This window comes from Salvelinus alpinus, chromosome 9 (genome assembly GCF_045679555.1).
Source record: "Salvelinus alpinus chromosome 9, SLU_Salpinus.1, whole genome shotgun sequence".
Classification (NCBI taxonomy): Eukaryota; Metazoa; Chordata; class Actinopteri; order Salmoniformes; family Salmonidae; genus Salvelinus; species Salvelinus alpinus.
Window position 1 is genome coordinate 50889171 of NC_092094.1, and position 18422 is coordinate 50907592.

General features: G+C 42.2%; 1 protein-coding gene across 5 annotated transcripts in view; it reads left to right on the plus strand.

Moving 5' to 3' along the window:
- The window catches only part of LOC139530309 (Krueppel-like factor 8), a 105044-nt gene that overhangs the window by 45198 nt on the left and 41424 nt on the right, over positions 1-18422 (plus strand). For 4 of the 5 annotated variants that reach the window (XM_071326593.1, XM_071326592.1, XM_071326591.1 and 1 more), the window contains one exon: positions 17668-17850. In XM_071326593.1, coding sequence (XP_071182694.1) covers positions 17803-17850 — 48 coding nt within the window. In that variant the 5' untranslated portion in view covers positions 17668-17802. Of the gene's footprint in view, positions 1-17119; positions 17297-17667; positions 17851-18422 lie in introns of those variants that run through there. The other variant, XM_071326594.1, reaches the window with a different exon arrangement.

Below are 18422 nucleotides of genomic sequence, written 5' to 3' on the forward strand. Positions count from 1 at the left end.
AAACCATGTGTAGTTAACTTGTTATGGGTAGACGTTCCGCTAGTGGAACCCCTCGACAACATCCAGTGAAATGGCAGAGCACCAAATTCAAATTAAATTACTATAAATATTAAACTTTCATGAAATCACACAACACACCAAATGAAAGCTACACTTGTTGTTAATCCAGCCAATGTGTCCGATTTCAAAAAGGCTTTACTGCGAAAGCAAACCATGCGATTATCTGAGGTTAGCACCCCACCAAACAAACATATGACATTCATATTTCAACCTGCCAGGCGCGACACAAAATGCAGAAATAACGATATAATTCATGCCTTACCTTTGAAGATCTTCTTTTGTTGGCACTCCAATATATCCCATAAACATCACAAATGGTCCTTTAGTTCGATTAATTCTGTCGTTATATCTCCAAAATGTCCATTTATTTGACGCATTTGATCCAGAAAGACACTGGTTCCAACTTGCGCAACAAGACTACAAAATATCTAATAAGTTACCTGTAAACTTGTTCCAAACATTTCAAACAACTTTCCTAATACAACTTTAGGTATTTTTTTACGTAAATAATCGATCAAATTTAAGATGGGATAAACTGCGTTCAATAGCGGATAAAAACAAAGTGGAGCGAGCTTTCAGGTCATGCGCCTCTAACAAACAGTACACTTCACTCGACCCTCGTTCTGAACTGCCCTACTTCTTAATTTCTCAAAGGAAAAACATCAACCAATTTCTAAAGACTGTTGACATCCAGTGGAAGCGATAGGAACTGTAAGCAAGTGCCACAGAAATTTAGATCCCATACAAAACCCATTGAAAAGAGAGTGACCTCAAATTATTTTTCCCTGGATGGATTCTTCTCAGGTTTTCGCCTGCCATATCAGTTATGTTATACTCACAGACATTATTCAAACAGTTTTAGAAACTTTAGAGTGTTTTCTATCTAATATATATGGATATCCTAGCTTCTGGGCCTGAGTAGCAGGCAGTTTACTTTGGGCACGCTTTTCATCCGGACGTGAAAATACTGCCCCCTAGCCCGAAAAGGTTAACTAGTGACTATGTTAAGATTGATTGATTGTTTTTTAAGTAAGATAAGTTAATAAGATAATAAGATAAGTTTAATGCTAGCTAGCAACTTACCTTGGCTCTTGCTGCACTCGCATAAAAGGTATTTAGCCTGCCACACAGGCGCGCAATATAATTGGCCATAATCGGTGTCTAAAAATGCAGATTACCGATTGTTATGAAAACTTGAAATCGGCCCTAATTAATCGCCCATTCCGATGAATCGGTCGACCTCTAGTTCGAACGCTCCTTGGTGACAACAACAACACCAGGCTCCAGAGCATCATATGGTAATTTGGTAAAAGCCAATTTGACATTTGCTCAGTACATTGTTTTCACTGACAAAATGTACTTGTCTGCTGGATTTTCCCATAGTTGCTGTTGCCGCATATCCCACGGTAGTTATTGGGGTCAAAGTTGTCTCCACTTTTGTGGATAGGAGTGATCAGTCCTTGGTTCCAAATTTTGGGGAAGATGGCAAAGCTGAGGATGATGTTAAAGATTTTAAGTATAGCCAATTGGAATTTGTGGTGTGTATATTTTATAATTTAATTGAGGATACCATCAACACCACAGGCCTTTTTGGGTTGGAGGGTTTGCATTTTGTCCTGCAGTTCATTCAATGTAATTGGAGAGTCCAGTGGGTTCTGGGAGTCTAGGGCCAAAAAGATGGGAGAACTGGATTACCCCATTTTGGATAGTTGTTTGTTTAGTGTTCTATAAATCTCTCTTTCTATACACATCACACACACACACACACACACACACACACACACACACACACACACACACACACACACACACACACACACACTCACTCCTTGTTAGTTTTGCTTCACCCACGCTGTCCCCAAGCCCCTTGCCCTCAGCCGACACCACTCTCTTCTCCAAGTGCTCTGTGATCACAGAATGTAGCCGAGTACAGATCGAGAGAGAAGGGAAAGGAATAGAGGAATCTAGCATAGTTAGCCACCCTGTGCCTGTAGACATCTTGACTGGCTCTGTATGTACAGTGCATACGGAAATAATTCAGACCCAGCCTTATTCTAAAATGGATTAAATTGTTCTGTTTTTTTGTCATCAATCTACACACAATATGAAAAATCTAAACAAGATTTCTTTTGCAAAAAAAAAAACTATCACATTTACATAAATATTTTCCTCAGTACTTTGTTGAAGCACCTTTGGCCGTGATTACAGCCTAGAGTCTTCTTGGGTATGATGCTACAAGCTTAGCACACCTGTATTTGGGGAGTTTCTCCCATTCTTCTCTGTAGATCCTCTCAAGCTTTGTCAGGTTGGAAGGGGAGTGTCGCTGCACAGCTTTTTTCAGGTCTCTACAGAGATGTTTCAAGTTCGGGCTCTGGCTGGGCCACTCAAGGGCATTCAGAGACTTGTCCCGAAGCCACTCCTACGTTGTCTTGCTGTGTGGTTAGGGTCGTTGTCCTGTTGGAAGGTGAACTTTCGCCCCCAGTCTGAGGTTCTGAGCGCTCTGGAGCAGGTTTTCTTCAATGATCTCTCTGTACTTTGCTCGGTTCATCTTTCCCTCAATCCTGACTAGTCTCCCAGTCCCTGCCGCTGAAAAACATCCCCACAGCATGATGCTGCCATCACCATGCTTCATCGTAGGGATTGTGCCAGGTTTCCTCCAGACGTGACTCTTGACATTCAGGCCAAAGAGTTCACAGGTAATATAGAGCTGGCTGGGTTTTCCGTGCATCGGCAGGACAACAGCTATGTCTGGTAAGACGATGGGTGGGGGTGTGTGTCTAATTGTCAATAACAGCTGGTGTGCGATGTCTAATATTAAAGAAGTCTCGAGGTATTGCTCGCTTGAGGTAGAGTACCTTATGATAAGCTGTAGACCACACTATCTATATTATTCGTAGCCGTCTATTTACCACCACACATCGATGCCAGAGCTAAGACCGCACTCAACCAACTCTATAAGGCCATAATCAAACAAGAAAAAGTTCATCCAGAAGCGGCTCTCCTAGTGGCCGGGGACTGTAATGCAGGTAAACTTAAATCAGTTTTACCTCATTTCTATCAGCATGTTAAATGTGCAACCAGAGGGAAAAAAACTCTAGACCACCTTTACTCCACACACAGAGACGCATACAAAGCTCTCCCTCACCCTCCATTTGGCAAATTTGACCATAATTATATCCTCCTGATGCCTGCTTACAAGCAAAAACTAAAGCATGAAGTACCAGTGACTCGCTCAATACATAGGTGGTCAGATGATGCGGATGCTACGCTACAGGACTGTTTTGCAAGCACAGACTAGAATATGTTCCGGGATTCATTCACCTGCTTCATCAATAAGTGCATTGACGACATAGTCCCCACAGTGACCGTGCGTACATATCCTAACCAAAAGCCATTGATTACAGGCAACATCCCCACCGAGTTAGAGTTGCCGCTTTCAAGGAGCGGGACACTAATCCGGACGCTTATAAGAAATCCCGCTATGCCCTCAGATGAACCATCAAACAAGCAAAGTTTCAATATAGGACTAAGATTGAATCCTACTACACCGACTCTCGTCAGATGTGGCAGGCTTCCAAACTATTACGGACTACAAAGGGAAACCCAGCCGCGAGTTGCCCAGTGACGCGAGCCTTCCAGACGAGCTAAATACCTATTTATGCTTCGAGGCAAGCAACACTGGAGCATACGTGAGAGCACCAGCTGTTTTGGACAACTGTGATAACGCTCTCCGTAGCTGATGTGAGCAAGATCTTTCAACAGGTCAACAAGGCCGCGGAGCCAGACGGATTACCAGGAGGTGTTCTCACAGCATGCGCGGACCAACTGGAAAGTGTCTTCACTGACATTTTCAACCTCTCCCTGATCGAGTTTAATACATACATGTTTCAAGCAGACCACCATAGTCCCTGTGCCCAAGAACACTAAGGTAACCTGCCTAAATTACTACCGACCCGTAGCACTCACGTCTGTAGCCATGAAGTGCTTTGAAAGGCTGGTCATCAACAACATTATCCCAGAAACCTTAGACCCAATCCAATTCGCATACCGCCCCAACAGATCCACAGATGATGCAATCTCAATCGCACTCCACACTGCCCTTTCCCGCCCTTTCCCACCATTTTTGGTCTCTTTGTTGCCTCTCCAATTAATGCCCTCCTTGCCTGGTCCATGTGTTTTGGTGGGTGGCCCTCTCTTGGCAGGTTTGTTGTGGTGCCATATTCTTTCCATTTTTTAATAATGGATTTAATGGTTCTCCGTGGGATGTTCAAAGTTTCTGATATTTGTTTATAACCCAACCCTGATCTGTACTTCTCCACGACTTTGTCCCTGACCTGTTTGGAAAGCTCCTTGGTCTTCACGGTGCCGCTTGCTTGGTACTGCCCCTTGCTTAGTGGTGTTGCAGACTCTGGGGCCTTTCAGAACAGTTGTATATCTACTGAGATCATGTGACAGATCATGTGACACTTAGATTGCACACAGGTGGACTTTATTTAACTAATTATGTGACTTCTGAAGGCAATTGGCTGTACCAGATCCTATTTAGGGGCTTCATAGCAAAGGGAATACACGCACCACTTTCCCGTTTTGAAGTTATTTTTTAAATTTCACTTCACCAATTTGACCTATTTTGTGTATGCCCATTACATGAAATCCAAATAAAAATACATTTCAATTACAGGTTGTAATGCAACAAAATAGGAAAAATGCCAAGGGGGGTGAATACTTTTGCAAGGCACTGTATGTAAGAACGCTGTTCATCAACTACAGCTCAACATTCAACACCATAGTACCCTCCAAACTCATCATTAAGCTTGAGGACCTGAGTCTCAACCCCGCCCTGTGCAGTTACGTCCTGGACTTCCTGACGGACCGCCCCCAGGTGGTGAAGGTAGGAAACAGCATCTCTACTTCGCTGATCCTCAACACAGGGGCCCCACAAGGGTGCGTGCTCAGCCCCCTCCTGTAGTCCCTGTTCACCCATGACTGCAAGGCCATGCATGCCACCAACTCAATCATCAAGTTTGCAGACTACACAACAGTAGTGGGCTTGATCACCAACAACTACAAGACAGCCTAAAGGGAGGAGGTGAGGGCACTCGGAGTGTAGTGTCAGGAAAACAACGTCAACAAAACAAAGGAGATGATCGTGGACTTCAGGAAACAGCAGAGGGAGCACCCCCCTATCCACATTGACGGAACAGCAGTGGAGAAAGTGGAACGTTTTTGAGTTCCTCTGCAATTGGATCCTGGACTTCCTGACGGGCCGCCCCCCAGGTGGTGAAGGTAGGAAACAACACATCCTCTGCACTGACTCTCAACACAGGGGCCCCTCAGGGGTGCGTGCTCAGTCCCCTCCTGTACTCCCTGTTCACTCATGACTACATGACCGGCACGACTCTAACACCATCATTAAGTTTGCTGATGACACAACAGTGGTAGGCCTGATCACTGACAACGACGAGACAGCCTATAGGGAGGAGGTCAGAGACCTGGCCGTGTTGTGCCAGGACAACAACCTCTCCCTCAACATGATCAAGACAAATGAGATGATTGTGGACTACAGGAAAAGGAGGACCGAGCACGCCCTCATTCTCATCGACGGGGCTGTAGTGGAGCAAGTTGAGAGCTTCAAGTTCCTTGGTGTCCACATCACCAACAAACTAACATGGTCCAAGCACACCAAGACAGTCGGGAAGAGGGCACGACAAAACCTATTACCCCCTGGGAGCCTGAAAAGATTTGGCATGGGTCCTCAGATCCTCAAAAGTTTTTACAGCTGCACCATCGAGAGCATCCTGACTGGTTGCATCACTGCCTGGTATGGCATCTGCTCGGCCTCCGACTGCAAGGCACAGAGGGTAGTGCGTATGGCCCAGTACATCACTTTGGCCAAGCTTCCTGCCATCCAGGACCTACAGTTGAAGTCGGAAGTTTACATACACCTTAGCCAAATACATTTAAACTCAGTTTTTCACAATTCCTAACATTTAATCCTAGTAAAAATTCCTGGTCTTAGGTCAGTTAGGATCACCACTTTATTTTAAGAATGTGAAATGTCAGAATAATAGTAGAGAGAATGATTTATTTCAGCTTTTATTTCTTTCATCACATTGCCAGTGGGTCAGAAGTTTAAATACACTCAATTAGTATTTGGTAGCATTGCCTTTAAATTGTTTAACTTGGGTCAAACGTTTCGGGTAGCCTTCCACAAGCTTCCCACAATAAGTTGGGTGAATTTTGTCCCATTCCTCCTGACAGAGCTGATGTAACTGAGTCAGGTTTGTAGGCCTACTTGCTCGCACATGCTTTTTCAGTTCTCGCCCACAAATCTTCTATAGGATTGAGTTCAGGGCTTTGTGATGGCCACTTCAATACCTTGACTTTGTTGTCCTTAAGCCATTTTGCCACAACTTTGGAAGTGTGCTTGGGGTCATTGTCCGTTTTGAAGACCCATTTGCAACCAAGCTTTAACTTCCTGACTGATGTCTTGATGTTGCTTCAAAATATCCACATCATCTTCCATCCTCATGATGCCATCTATTTTGGGATGTATGATGCTGCCACCCCGTGCTTCACGGTTGGGATGGTGTTATTTGCCTTGCAAGCCTCCCCCTTTTTCCTCAAAACATAACAATGGTCATTATGGCCAAACAGTTCTATTTTTGTTTCATCAGACCAGAGGACATTTCTCCAAAAGTACGATATTTGTCCCCATGTGCAGTTGCAAACCGTAGTATGGCTTTTTTATGGCGGGTTTGGAGCAGTGGCTTCTTTCTTGCTGAGCGGCCTTTCAGGATATGTCGATATAGGACTCGTTTTACTGTGGATATAGATACTTTTGTACCTGTTTCCTCCAGCATCTTCACAAGGTCCTTTGCTATTGTTCTGGGATTGATTTTCACTTTTCGCACCAAAGTACGTTCATCTCTAGGAGACAGAACGCGTCTCCTTCCTGAGCGGTATGACTGTAGCGTAGTCCCATGGTGTTTATACTTGCGTACTATTGTTTGTACAGATGAACGTGGTACCTTAAGGCGTTTGGAAATTGCTCCCAAGGATGAACCAGACTTGTGGAGGTCTACAAAAAAGGTCTACAAAAAAGAGGCACTGAGTCTGAACGTAGGTCTTGAAATACATCCACAGGTACACCTCCAATTGACTTAAATGATGTCAATTAGTCTATCAGAAGCTTCTAAAGCCATGATATCATTTTCTGGAATTTTCCAAGCTGTTTAAAGGCACAGTCAACTCAGTGTATGTAAACTTCTGACCCACTGGAATTGTGATACAGTGAAATATAAGTGAAATAATCTGTCTGTAAACAATTGTTGGAAAAATTACTTGTGTCATGCACAAAGTAGATGTCCTAACCGACTTGCCAGAACTGTAGTTTGTTAACACGAAATTTGTAGAGTGGTTGAAAATCGAGTTTTAATGACTCCAACCATGTGAGCTTCCGACTTCAACTGTATATTTCATTTTTAAGTATTGTTTTTATTTCATTTTTAAGTCAAACTTGAACAATGCTGTTCACAGCCAAGTCATTCCGGAACTGCCTTCGATTTGAAGGCATCAGAGGACACAGCTTGGTGATGATGTCCATCATTTTGAACTCTTTTTGCCCTATTGCTTATTTAGATTGCATGGACGGTCAATGACAAGAATAAAACCTAGTATTGATGTGGTTGTACAGTCCTAATGCACCCTCACATGGCAACGTTGATCCCCATAGATACTTTAATCATCTAGATTGGTGGATTTTTGGCAAAACAGTTTTTTCCTGCATTCATGTACTGAAGCACACACATTGAGCACACATTTGGCATGGCAAAGCTTGTTGTGATAATTACAAAGGTGATGGATACAATTTGGGATTTTAACTTTCCTGACTGGGACAGTCATGCAATACTGGAATATAAAAGAACACCAAAAACCCTGGACATGTGAGTGGATATATTACTATAGAAGTAGCAATGCTGTGTGTGTGCTCAACTGGAAAACAAGGGTGGAAATTCAGTACGGGGTGCACAGCTAACTGACTGGCTAGAGATTGTGTGTGTGGTGTATCATTACTATTAATCATTATTACTCAAATAACCCATGGAATGTCAGAATACAATTACAGGGTTTATATTCATTATCGTAATAATAGATTGAAGCTAGTATAAATTGCTGATCGCCTCTTATGGGAGCAGGTAGCACAAATGTATTGCTTCATGCTAATGCTAGCTAGGTAGATTTAAAAATTTTGGTAGGGGCGGTCAGTTCTAGCTAGGTGGCGTTCACTGGCTAGAAATTGTGTGTGTGGTGTACTGATTCAAAGAATCCATTTCTGAATATAATTCATTATAGGGCTAATAGATTGAAGTTAGATTTAATTGCAGATCTCTTATGGGAGCCGGTAGCATTGTTAGTCTATGCTCACTAGCTAGTTAGCTAATTAAATATGTTCTCAGATCTACTTAGCAAGCTAGTTCTTACCAATACAGGTGTTGTGTCCCTAGATAAGCATATTCTCAGAACTTTATTTACTTTCAAATAACAAAGAATTTCCATTGTCAGAATGATAATAAAACCTCCCAGGAAAGCTTTCAGGGAACAATTGTAAAACATTCTCAGAATCTCCCTTCAACTTAAAAATGTATGTTCCCAGAACAGAGGAAATGTTCACTTTCGTTCTTAGATTTTTTTTTTTTAAACGGTCAGACTTGGGGACCAAAAATGTACGTTCCCACAACTTCCAAGGAACCAAATGTGCTAGCTGGGCTGTCCCTTTTACAGTGGGTGTTGGGAGAGGGCACTGTGTGTGTTTTTAGCAGGGGGAGGGGTGTGTGCGTGTAGCGGGGGTAGGAGGGTATGTGTGTAGCAGGGGGTTGTGTGTGTAGTGGGTAGATGTGTGTGTGTGTGAGCAGAGCCACACCCAGGCTGATTGGGGGACCACACCTCCGTGAGGAATCTGCTGCAGCTGGGTCACATGTCTACCCCTTATCTCTCTCTCGCTCGCTCGCTCTCTCTCTCTCCAATTAAATTGAATTCAAAGGGCTTTATTGGGATGGGAAACATATGTTTACATAGTTTATGTCACTTTATTACCTATCCCAATCAGAAATTAACAGTAAACATTACACTCACAAAAGTTTCAAAAGTTCTCTCTCGCTCTCTGCTAAGCTGTATTCTGGCATTCTGCTAAGGAGCTGGGCTGTGGCATTTCCATGTAAAAGGACCCATGAGCACCAACATGTGAAGTTCATAGGAGCATGTCAAATGAAAGCTAAGAGTCTCTATTTTGATACAGAACGAACTGTAAGAGGCATTTCCATCTAAAAGGACCCATGAGCACCAACATGTGAAGTTCATAGGAGCATGTCAAATGAAAGCCAAGAGTCTATTTTGTTACAGTACGAACTGTAAGAGGCATTTCCATGTAAAAGGACCCATGAGCACCAACATGTGAAGTTCATAGGAGCATGTCAAATTGGGACCGACCGACCAAATCGGTCTTATGTGGCAAAATTTCAAATTGTGTTTTTCACATTGGATAAAAGCAAAGACACAGAGCTACAAAATGGTATATCATACACTGCATTTGAGGAACAATGGGAACGTAATTCTGCTTTGAAAGTTGATAAACTAACATTGGCTAGCTACTTCTAGACACATAATGAGAGAACACCCCACTCTGACCATTTTACTCACCCTAGCAGAGCTGGGTGACTGTAATTGTGCTACTGGCAACAATTTAATTATGCTTTTTTAGCCAACGTTTACTGACATCGGGATAATTTCAACCGGTGTTGAGCGTTCGTAAATTCATCAGTTATTCTGCGCTCTGGCACACTCCGAGCATCTACTGTTAAAACAATGAACCATAATCCCAACTCATGATGTTACTACCCTGCATGATTCTTCAGGTAGCTAACCAACCACGTTCAATGTTAGCTAGTTAACATTAGGCTATAACTAGTCAAGCAAATGGCTCTGAGATACAAATAATAAGATCATACACGTAACATTAGCTAGCGAGCCAGCCAGCCAGCTAACGTTAGTTAGCTAGCTAACAGTACACTTTAACTTTTAATGGAAATACTTTAATGTCAAAATTAGAAACGTGTAATATCTGAAAGTCTAGCTAGCTACATTATTTTACCCCTGGTCTAAAATTGGAGTAGATAGCCAGAGCGAATTTACCAGCTAGTACGTCTATCAACAGTTGTCACAGTGACATTCTATTGAAATGGATAATTGCATAGTGGAGTATTTTGTTAAGACACATAGCTAGCTAGCTAAACAATGAACCAGAATCCCAACTCATGACGTTACTACCCTGCATGAATCTGCAGATAGCTAACCAACCAGGTTCAATGTTAGCTAGCTAACATTAGGCTATAACTAGTCAAGCAAATGGCTCTGAGATACGAATAATAAGATCATACACGTAACGTTAGCTAGCGAGCCAGCCAGCTAATGTTAGCTAGCTAACAGTACACTTTAACTTGAAATGAAACCACTTTCTGTCAAAATTGGAAATGTGAAATCTGAAAATGTAGCTAGCTAGACTATCTTACCCGTATACATCATGGGTGGACGCGTCTCCTGTCAAATGCCATGGTTGCCCTTAGTTTGAAGATATAATCCAGAGACAGGTGTTTTCTCCATCTCCTTAGCTATCATATTCTAATTCCACTGTTTTCAAAACTCTGTCTGCCAGAAAGTGGAGAGCATACACGTAGCATTAGGCATTAGGCTTATGCAGTTTTACCACACGATACATTTAAAAAAAGCTGCGTTAGACAGGATTACCTAGACATACTGACCAGCTGAAATAGACAGTGTGCTATATGGCAGACCAATCCAAACTCATCTCTCGGCATGTCCAGCCCACTCATTATCTCAGCCAATCATGGCTAGCGGGAAGGTTGCTGACTTTTTCTGTGGCTAAACCAACTAGGCTCGTAATTTAACAATGTATTTGTGTTTACAGATGGTATACAAGTTTGTTATTAGGCACATGAAAGTTCATATGTTCCAGAAGGCATTTCTGCCACACAAAAAAAACGTATTTTGATAAAAAAAAAAATATGTTTTTATGTTCAAACAGCTCTCCTGTGAAGTAGTGACCCGCAACAGGAAACTAGGCATAATTTGTTGTCAAATGAAAGCTAAGAGGGTCTTCACACACACTGTAACAGCTCTCGTTTGTAGAAGGAAGAGTGGACCAAGGCGCAGCGTCGTAGGTGTACATCGTCTTTTTATTGATGACACCAAAACAAAATAACAAAGACAAAAAACTAAGGCGAACAGTTCTGTCGGGCACAGACACTAAACAGAAAACAAGATCCCACAAAACCCAAAAGGAAAATGACAACTTATATATGATCCCCAATCAGAGACAACGATAGACAGCTGCCTCTGATTGGGAACCAGACTCGGCCAAAAACAAAGAAATAGAAAACATAGACTTTCCCACCCGAGTCACACCCTGACCTAACCAAACATGGAGAATAATAAGGATCTCTAAGGTCAGGGCGTGACACACACAGAGACTTGCAGATGTTATCGCAGGTGCACTGAAATGTTTGTTTCCAACACCGCATTAATAATACCTAGCAATACAAAACAATACACACACAATGCAAAAGTAAAAATAAAGAAATGAATAAATATCAGAACAAGCCATATAAAAAAGAATAATTGATTATGTGCGTATTATTTAAGGGATAATGCCAGAGAAACCGGTGTTTGGAGGATATATTGGCACGGGTGTTGTTAGGCCCGAGACAAAGTCAAACACCGGCTTCGATAGCATTATCACTTTTATACAACGGGTTACCAACATATAAAACAATATATATATTTACATATATTCATGAACTTTATTTTGATGGATTTATTCATACTATTTCATCCTTCCAAAAGATATAGTCCCGAAACAAATCTAGGGTTGGTACACAAGCCGGCTGGTCGTTAGTTCTATTGGTTTGGTTGCCAGAGATGCGACACAGAACAAAAAGACTGAACGACTGGATCTATGAACGCGACCCAGTTGTTAATTCTAAATGTCCCATTACCATACTGGCTGGCAACGTTCTGATCCCTTGCTTGCTAGTTAGCCAACTACAGTCAACTTAGTCACGTCACACAGTGCAGACAGAATAACAACAATAGCTGCATTTGTTCAAGCTGTTTTCTAGTGACATTTTATTTGGATACATCCATAACAATGAGCTAATGAGGCACATTTTCGCCTGGCATAGAAAATGTGTTCTCTCGTTAGGACACTGTCGTTCAGAGGAGCTAGCCAACAACAAACTGAAGCTGGAAAGACGACAAACTAGCTGCACTTCGTTTCGTTTGACCTTTTTTCAATTGGCATTTCTTTGTATATATCCATACAAATGACGCCAGCTGATTCATGATTTCGACTGGCTGAGAAAACACTCTCTCGTCCTGACTCCCGACGCCCAACACATTCATTACTGTGTAACAGTTGGAGATCGAATTTGAATGTTGAAACAATGTTGCAAATGTCAGAGAGACAAACAGCAAGGTTTATACACATCTCCGCTGTTGAAAACGAAATGTTAGTCAGATAGTGGATTACTCAGTCAGACTGAACAGAGTAAATAGGCATTTTAAGGTCATAGATTTAGCCGGTGGTAACTTGTGGAATAGACACCGGCTAGAATGCGTTCAGGATTAGACCCACCCATTGTATAAATACTGTGTATATATAATGGTGTGTATAGACAGTATGAACAGTATATGAATAGAAAAGGTGTGTACAGCAGTAGCTATATAGGATGAGCCATGACTAGAATACAGTATGTACATATAAAGTGGGTAAACGGCATGTAAACATTTTTTAAGTAACCAGTGTTGAAATACTTTATGTACATAGGACAAAGCAGGTGGTAGCCGGCTAGTAACAGTGACTAAGGTTCAGGGTACTGGGCGGAGGCTGGCTAGTGGTGACTGTTTAACAGTCTAATGGCCTGGAGATGGAAGCTGTTTATCAGTCTCGCAGTCCAAGCTTTAATGCACTGTACAGGGTGAACATGCCATGGCTCGGGAGGTCCTCGATGATCTTCTTGGCCTTCCTGTGACACCGGGTGCTGTAGATGTCCTGGAGGGCAGGCAGTATGCCCTCGATGATTCGTTGGGCTGACCGCACCAAATCAAATTACATTTTGACGGTTGCGTACACATACACTCAGTATACAAAACATTAAGAACACCTGCTCTCCATGACAGACTGTCCAGGTGAATCCAGGTGAAAGGTATGATCTCTTGTCACTCGTTAAATCCACTTCAATCAGTGTAGATGAAGGGGAGGAGATGCGTTAAAAACATTTTTTTTTTATGTTTAATGTCCAATTGAGACATGGATTGTGTATGTGTGCCATTCAGAGGGTGAATGGGCAAGACAAACCCATTCAAAATGTCTTTGAACGGGTGATGGTAACTGCTGGGTTTTTCACTCTCAACAGTTCTTGTGTATCAAGAATGGTTCACTACCCAAAGGACATCCAGCCAACTTGACACAACTGTGGGAAGCATTGGAGTCAACATGGGCCTGCATCCCTGTGGAACAGTTTTGGCACCTTGTAGAGTCCATGCCCTGATGAATTGGGGCTGTTCTGAGGACAAAAGGGGTTCCTAATGTTTGGTATACTCTGAAGAGCCACCCTCTGAAGAGCCCTGTGGTTGCGGACGGCGCAATTGCTGTACCAGGCGGTGATACAGCCCAACAAGATGCTTTCTGTGGTGCACCTGTAGAAGTTTGTGAGGGTCATAGGGACCAAGCTACATTTCTTCAGCCTCTTGAGGTTGAAGAGGCACTGTTGTGCCACTGTCTGGCGGAACTTGAAGCTTTTGACCCACTACGGTGTTGAAGGCTGAGCCTTCAAGTCGATGAACATCATTTTTACATAGGTATTTATCTTGTCCAGGTGGGATAGGGAAGTGTGCATTACAATGGCTTTTGGGTCGTCCGTGGATCTGTTGGGGCGGTATGCCAATTGTAGTGGGTCTAGGTTGTCGGGTAAGGTGGAGGTGATATGGTCCTTTACTAGCCTTTCAAAACACTTAATGATGACAGAAGTCAGTGCTAAGGGGCGATAGCCATTTACACTGAAAATAAATATAAATGCAACATGTGAAGTATTGTTTCATGAGCTGAAATTAAAGACTCCAGAAATGTTCCATACAAACAAAAATATTTTCTCTCAAACATCCCTATTTGTTGAGCATTTCTCCTTTGACAAGATAATCCATACACCTGACCGGTGTGGCATATCAAGAAGCTGATTAAACAGCATGATCATTACACAGATGCACCTTGTGCTGGGGACAATAAAAGTCCACTCTAAAATGTGCAGTTTTGTCACACAACACAATGCCACAGATGTCTTAAGTTTTGAGGGAGCGTGCAATTACCATGCTGACTGCAGGAATCTCCACCTGAGCTCTGCCACCACAACTGGCAGCTTCATTAAATAGTACCCGCAAAACACCAATCTCAACGTCAACAGTGAAGAGACGACTCCGGGATGCTGGCCTTCGTTTTAGGACTGAAAAACAGCTTCTATCTCAAGGCCATCAGACTGTTAAACAGCCACCACTAACATTTAGTGGCCGCTGCCAACATACTGACTCAACTCCAGCCACTTTAATAATGGAAATTGATGGAAATGTATGTAGAAATATATCACTAGCCACTTTAAACAATGCCACTTAATATAATGTTTACATACCCATCTCATATGTATATACTGTACGCTATATCATCTACTGCATCTTGCCATCTTAATGTAATACATGTATCACTAGCCACTTTAAACTATGCCACTTTATGTTTATATACCCTACATTACTCATCTCATATGTATATATATATACTGTACTCTATATCATCTACTGCATCTTGCCATCTTTATGTAATGCATGTATCACTAGCCACTTTAAACTATGCCACTTTATGTTTATATACCCTACATTACTCATCTCATATGTATATACTGTACTCTATACCATCTACTGCATCTTGCCTATGCCGTTCTGTACCATCACTCATTCATATATCTTTATGTACATATTCTTCATCCCTTTACACTTGTGTGTATAAGGTAGTAGTTGTGGAATTGTTAGGTTAGATTACTCGTTGGTTATTACTGCATTGTCAGAACTAGAAGCACAAGCATTTCGCTACACTCGCATTAACATCTGCTAACCATGTGACAAATAAAATTTGATTTGATTTGACTACAGTACAAATACAAAGTTGCCAATGTCTTTGCAATTGATACAGACAAGCGACGTATGAAAAGATGCTTCACATGAAATCCAAGATGACTGCATTAAAATATATACAGTAGTATATACTACTATATAAATATTAATACTATATAAGACCATAGGCCTATTTCAATCACATTGACATACATTTCATGTTCAATCAATTGAGTTCTATTTTGCTACTTGTAGGCTACTGTCTGCAATTTGCATGTAGCCTAACATGTGGGCAATGATGTACCAAATCGTGATTTAGTGCATTTTCCTTCATTGGGTAAGAGTTCTCATAAGCCGCCTCAGTATTTTCCAGCTGTAGGTTGTAACATCTCTCTAGGAGCTGATCCGTTGTCAGTATTGTTGAATAATTATAATGTTAAAGGAAAGGTTTTATTTGAGAAAGCTGATCCGAGAGCAGCAGTCCCTTTTTTTTCTCTCGATCCTATCAGTATCGTCACATGCTCCAATGACGCACCTGGCAACCGTTCTCTCTTCATTGTGATTTGGCCTTGATGCAAGGTCCTTGATGATCTTGGCCTTCCTGAAACGCATGTTGGCCGTTGATGGAAAGATGCTAAGTTCCATCACTATCAGGATACCGGACCCTGTGTTCTACTACTGTACTGTCCAAACTTGGGAAACATCGACATCTAAGGATCCTTTCACATTTGATCTGGTCCGGATCAATTAAATGTGCTCTTGTTTGGGGGTCGAGCTCATTACAATAATAGCCAGTGATTAGAATAATAGCTAAATATGCTAAATAAGGACATTGTATATTTCTACCTTTTGAGTACCTAGGTACATCACCATGATGAGAATAATATATTGAATTTCTGTATAGTACAGATCAGGGACCTATGATTCCATTACCGTAATTCCGTTACCAGATGTAAACCCACTTCACCTACTGTAGTTCAATAACCAACATTTTTTTTCATAGCCCATTATTTCAGCAGATATCTTTTAATCATAATTCGTAGCCGATATTTACGAGTTTTTGGACAATTTGGTAGCATAAATAGCTGAGGGAGATTTGACTGTAATTCTGTTACTGAACTTCTGCAGTTCTTCCAGTGAATGTGTTTTTGTGAAATGTTCTGTGTAAATTGTTTCATGTAGTCCTTGTGCATAGAGGTTTATGGTTTGTTAAACTTTGTTTTTTGTTTGGCATACATTTTAAAGTGAAAACTTGAGTCAAAGCGTAATTGTGTGTGTGTGTGTGTGTGTGTGTGTGTGTGTGAGAGAGAGCGATTACATAGACCCACAAAGAATTCAAAACAAATCCAATTTTGATAAACTCCCATATCTACTGGGTGAAATACCACAGTGTGTCATCACAGCAGCAAGATTTGTGACCTGTTGCCACAAGAAAAAGGCAACCAGTGAAGAACAAACACCATTGTAAATATAACCCATATTTATGTTTATTTATTTTCCCTTTTGTACTTGAACTATTTGCAAATTGTTACAACACTGTTTATAGACATAATAGGACTATTGAAATGTCTTTATTCCTTTGGAGATTTTGTGAGTGTAATGTTTACTGTTCATTTTATATTGTTTATTTCACTTTTTGTTTTACCTATTTCACTTGCTTCGTCAACGTAAACTTAAATGGAAAGAGATTGAGAGAGAGAGTGAGTCTCTCCACTCCCCTCTGCTTCTAGAGAAGGGTGTGACTGCCTACCAGCAAGAGAGAGGGAGGGGACATTTCTGTTGAGCTACTCCTCCCTGTTTCTCTCTTTCTCTTTCGGTCTCATTAACTTACTGGCAGGGCAAGGACTAGGCTTTCTCTCTCTCGCTATGTATATGTCCCTTTTTCCTTCTGTTTTCCTCTCACATAAGCCAACTCTTTATTGTATTTCTCTCCACTCCAAATTCGTTGTTTTTTTGTTTCTCTATAGTACAGTCTCTGAGTAGTAGGCCTACAGTTTGAGAAGAGGTAATGCTGGGTATATTTGTGTGGGTGGAACTACTCTGCTTGCCATTTCCTCTTCCTACCTGTCTCTACTCCTCCCCACCCCCCTTGTTCTCACCTCTCCTCTAATGGTTCTGTTGTCTTTCCCTCTCTACCTTTCCCCCATCCTCTATCGCATCTGTCTCTTGTATGTCAGCGTATGTAGCAATTGGCTAACACGTCTTCTCTCCCAGGGTGGCAGCAGTCTAACTGTACCCCTGTACAGATGACTGTGTGCATCTCTCTCTCTCTGTTATCTATATGTGTTAGGTGGCTAACATGTCTTCTCTCCCAGTTTCTCTTCTCCATATGTACTACTGCCCGCTAACAGCCCTCTCTCTCCCTCTCCTCTGCAGTGCCTGTCGAGTCCTAAGGCCAGAGGTGGTGTCAGCTCCCAGCCACAACCCAAGAAGGAGTCCCAACCCCAGCGGCCCGAGTTGACCAAGAAGGAACCCAAGACGGAGCCTCATACCCAGGAGGAAGAAGAAAACATGCCCTCGGTACACATCAAACCAGAACCACAGGAGGTGGAGTCCACGGTGAGAGATTGAAGGAGGGGTGGAAGAGTGGGGTGGAGGGATGGGTGGGTGGAGGGTTTGGGGAGTGTGGGGTGGTGAAGAAGAGGGCGATAGATGACTTAAATTGGAGAGAAAGAAAAAGAGTTCTGGATGGATGGGTTGTAGAGAGAGAGGCTAAAGGAAATTGAGTCTGGGTCTGTCTGTAGATTGTTAGAGAGGGCAGAAGAAATGGTGGGTGGAGGTGACTGGCTGGAGAGGAAAGAGAGAGCGTTAGAGAGAGAAGGGTGTAGAGCAGGGCTTTTCAATGTCGGTCCTGAAGGGCCAAAGCACTTCTGGTTTTCATCCTCTCCTAATCAGGGACTGATTCAGACCTGGGACACCAGGTGAGTGTAATTACCAGGTAGAAACAAAAAGCAGAAGTGTTTCAGCCCTCCAGGACCGGAATTGAACAGTCCTGGTGTAGATAAGACGACTGAGGGTGAGGGAGGTTTTTGAGATGGAGAAGGGGACTAGCAGAGTGGATGGGGTTTGTTGGGTGAGCTGGTGCCATATTTAGGACTGTGCAAACTAAGCTTCATACATTTCAGATAGAA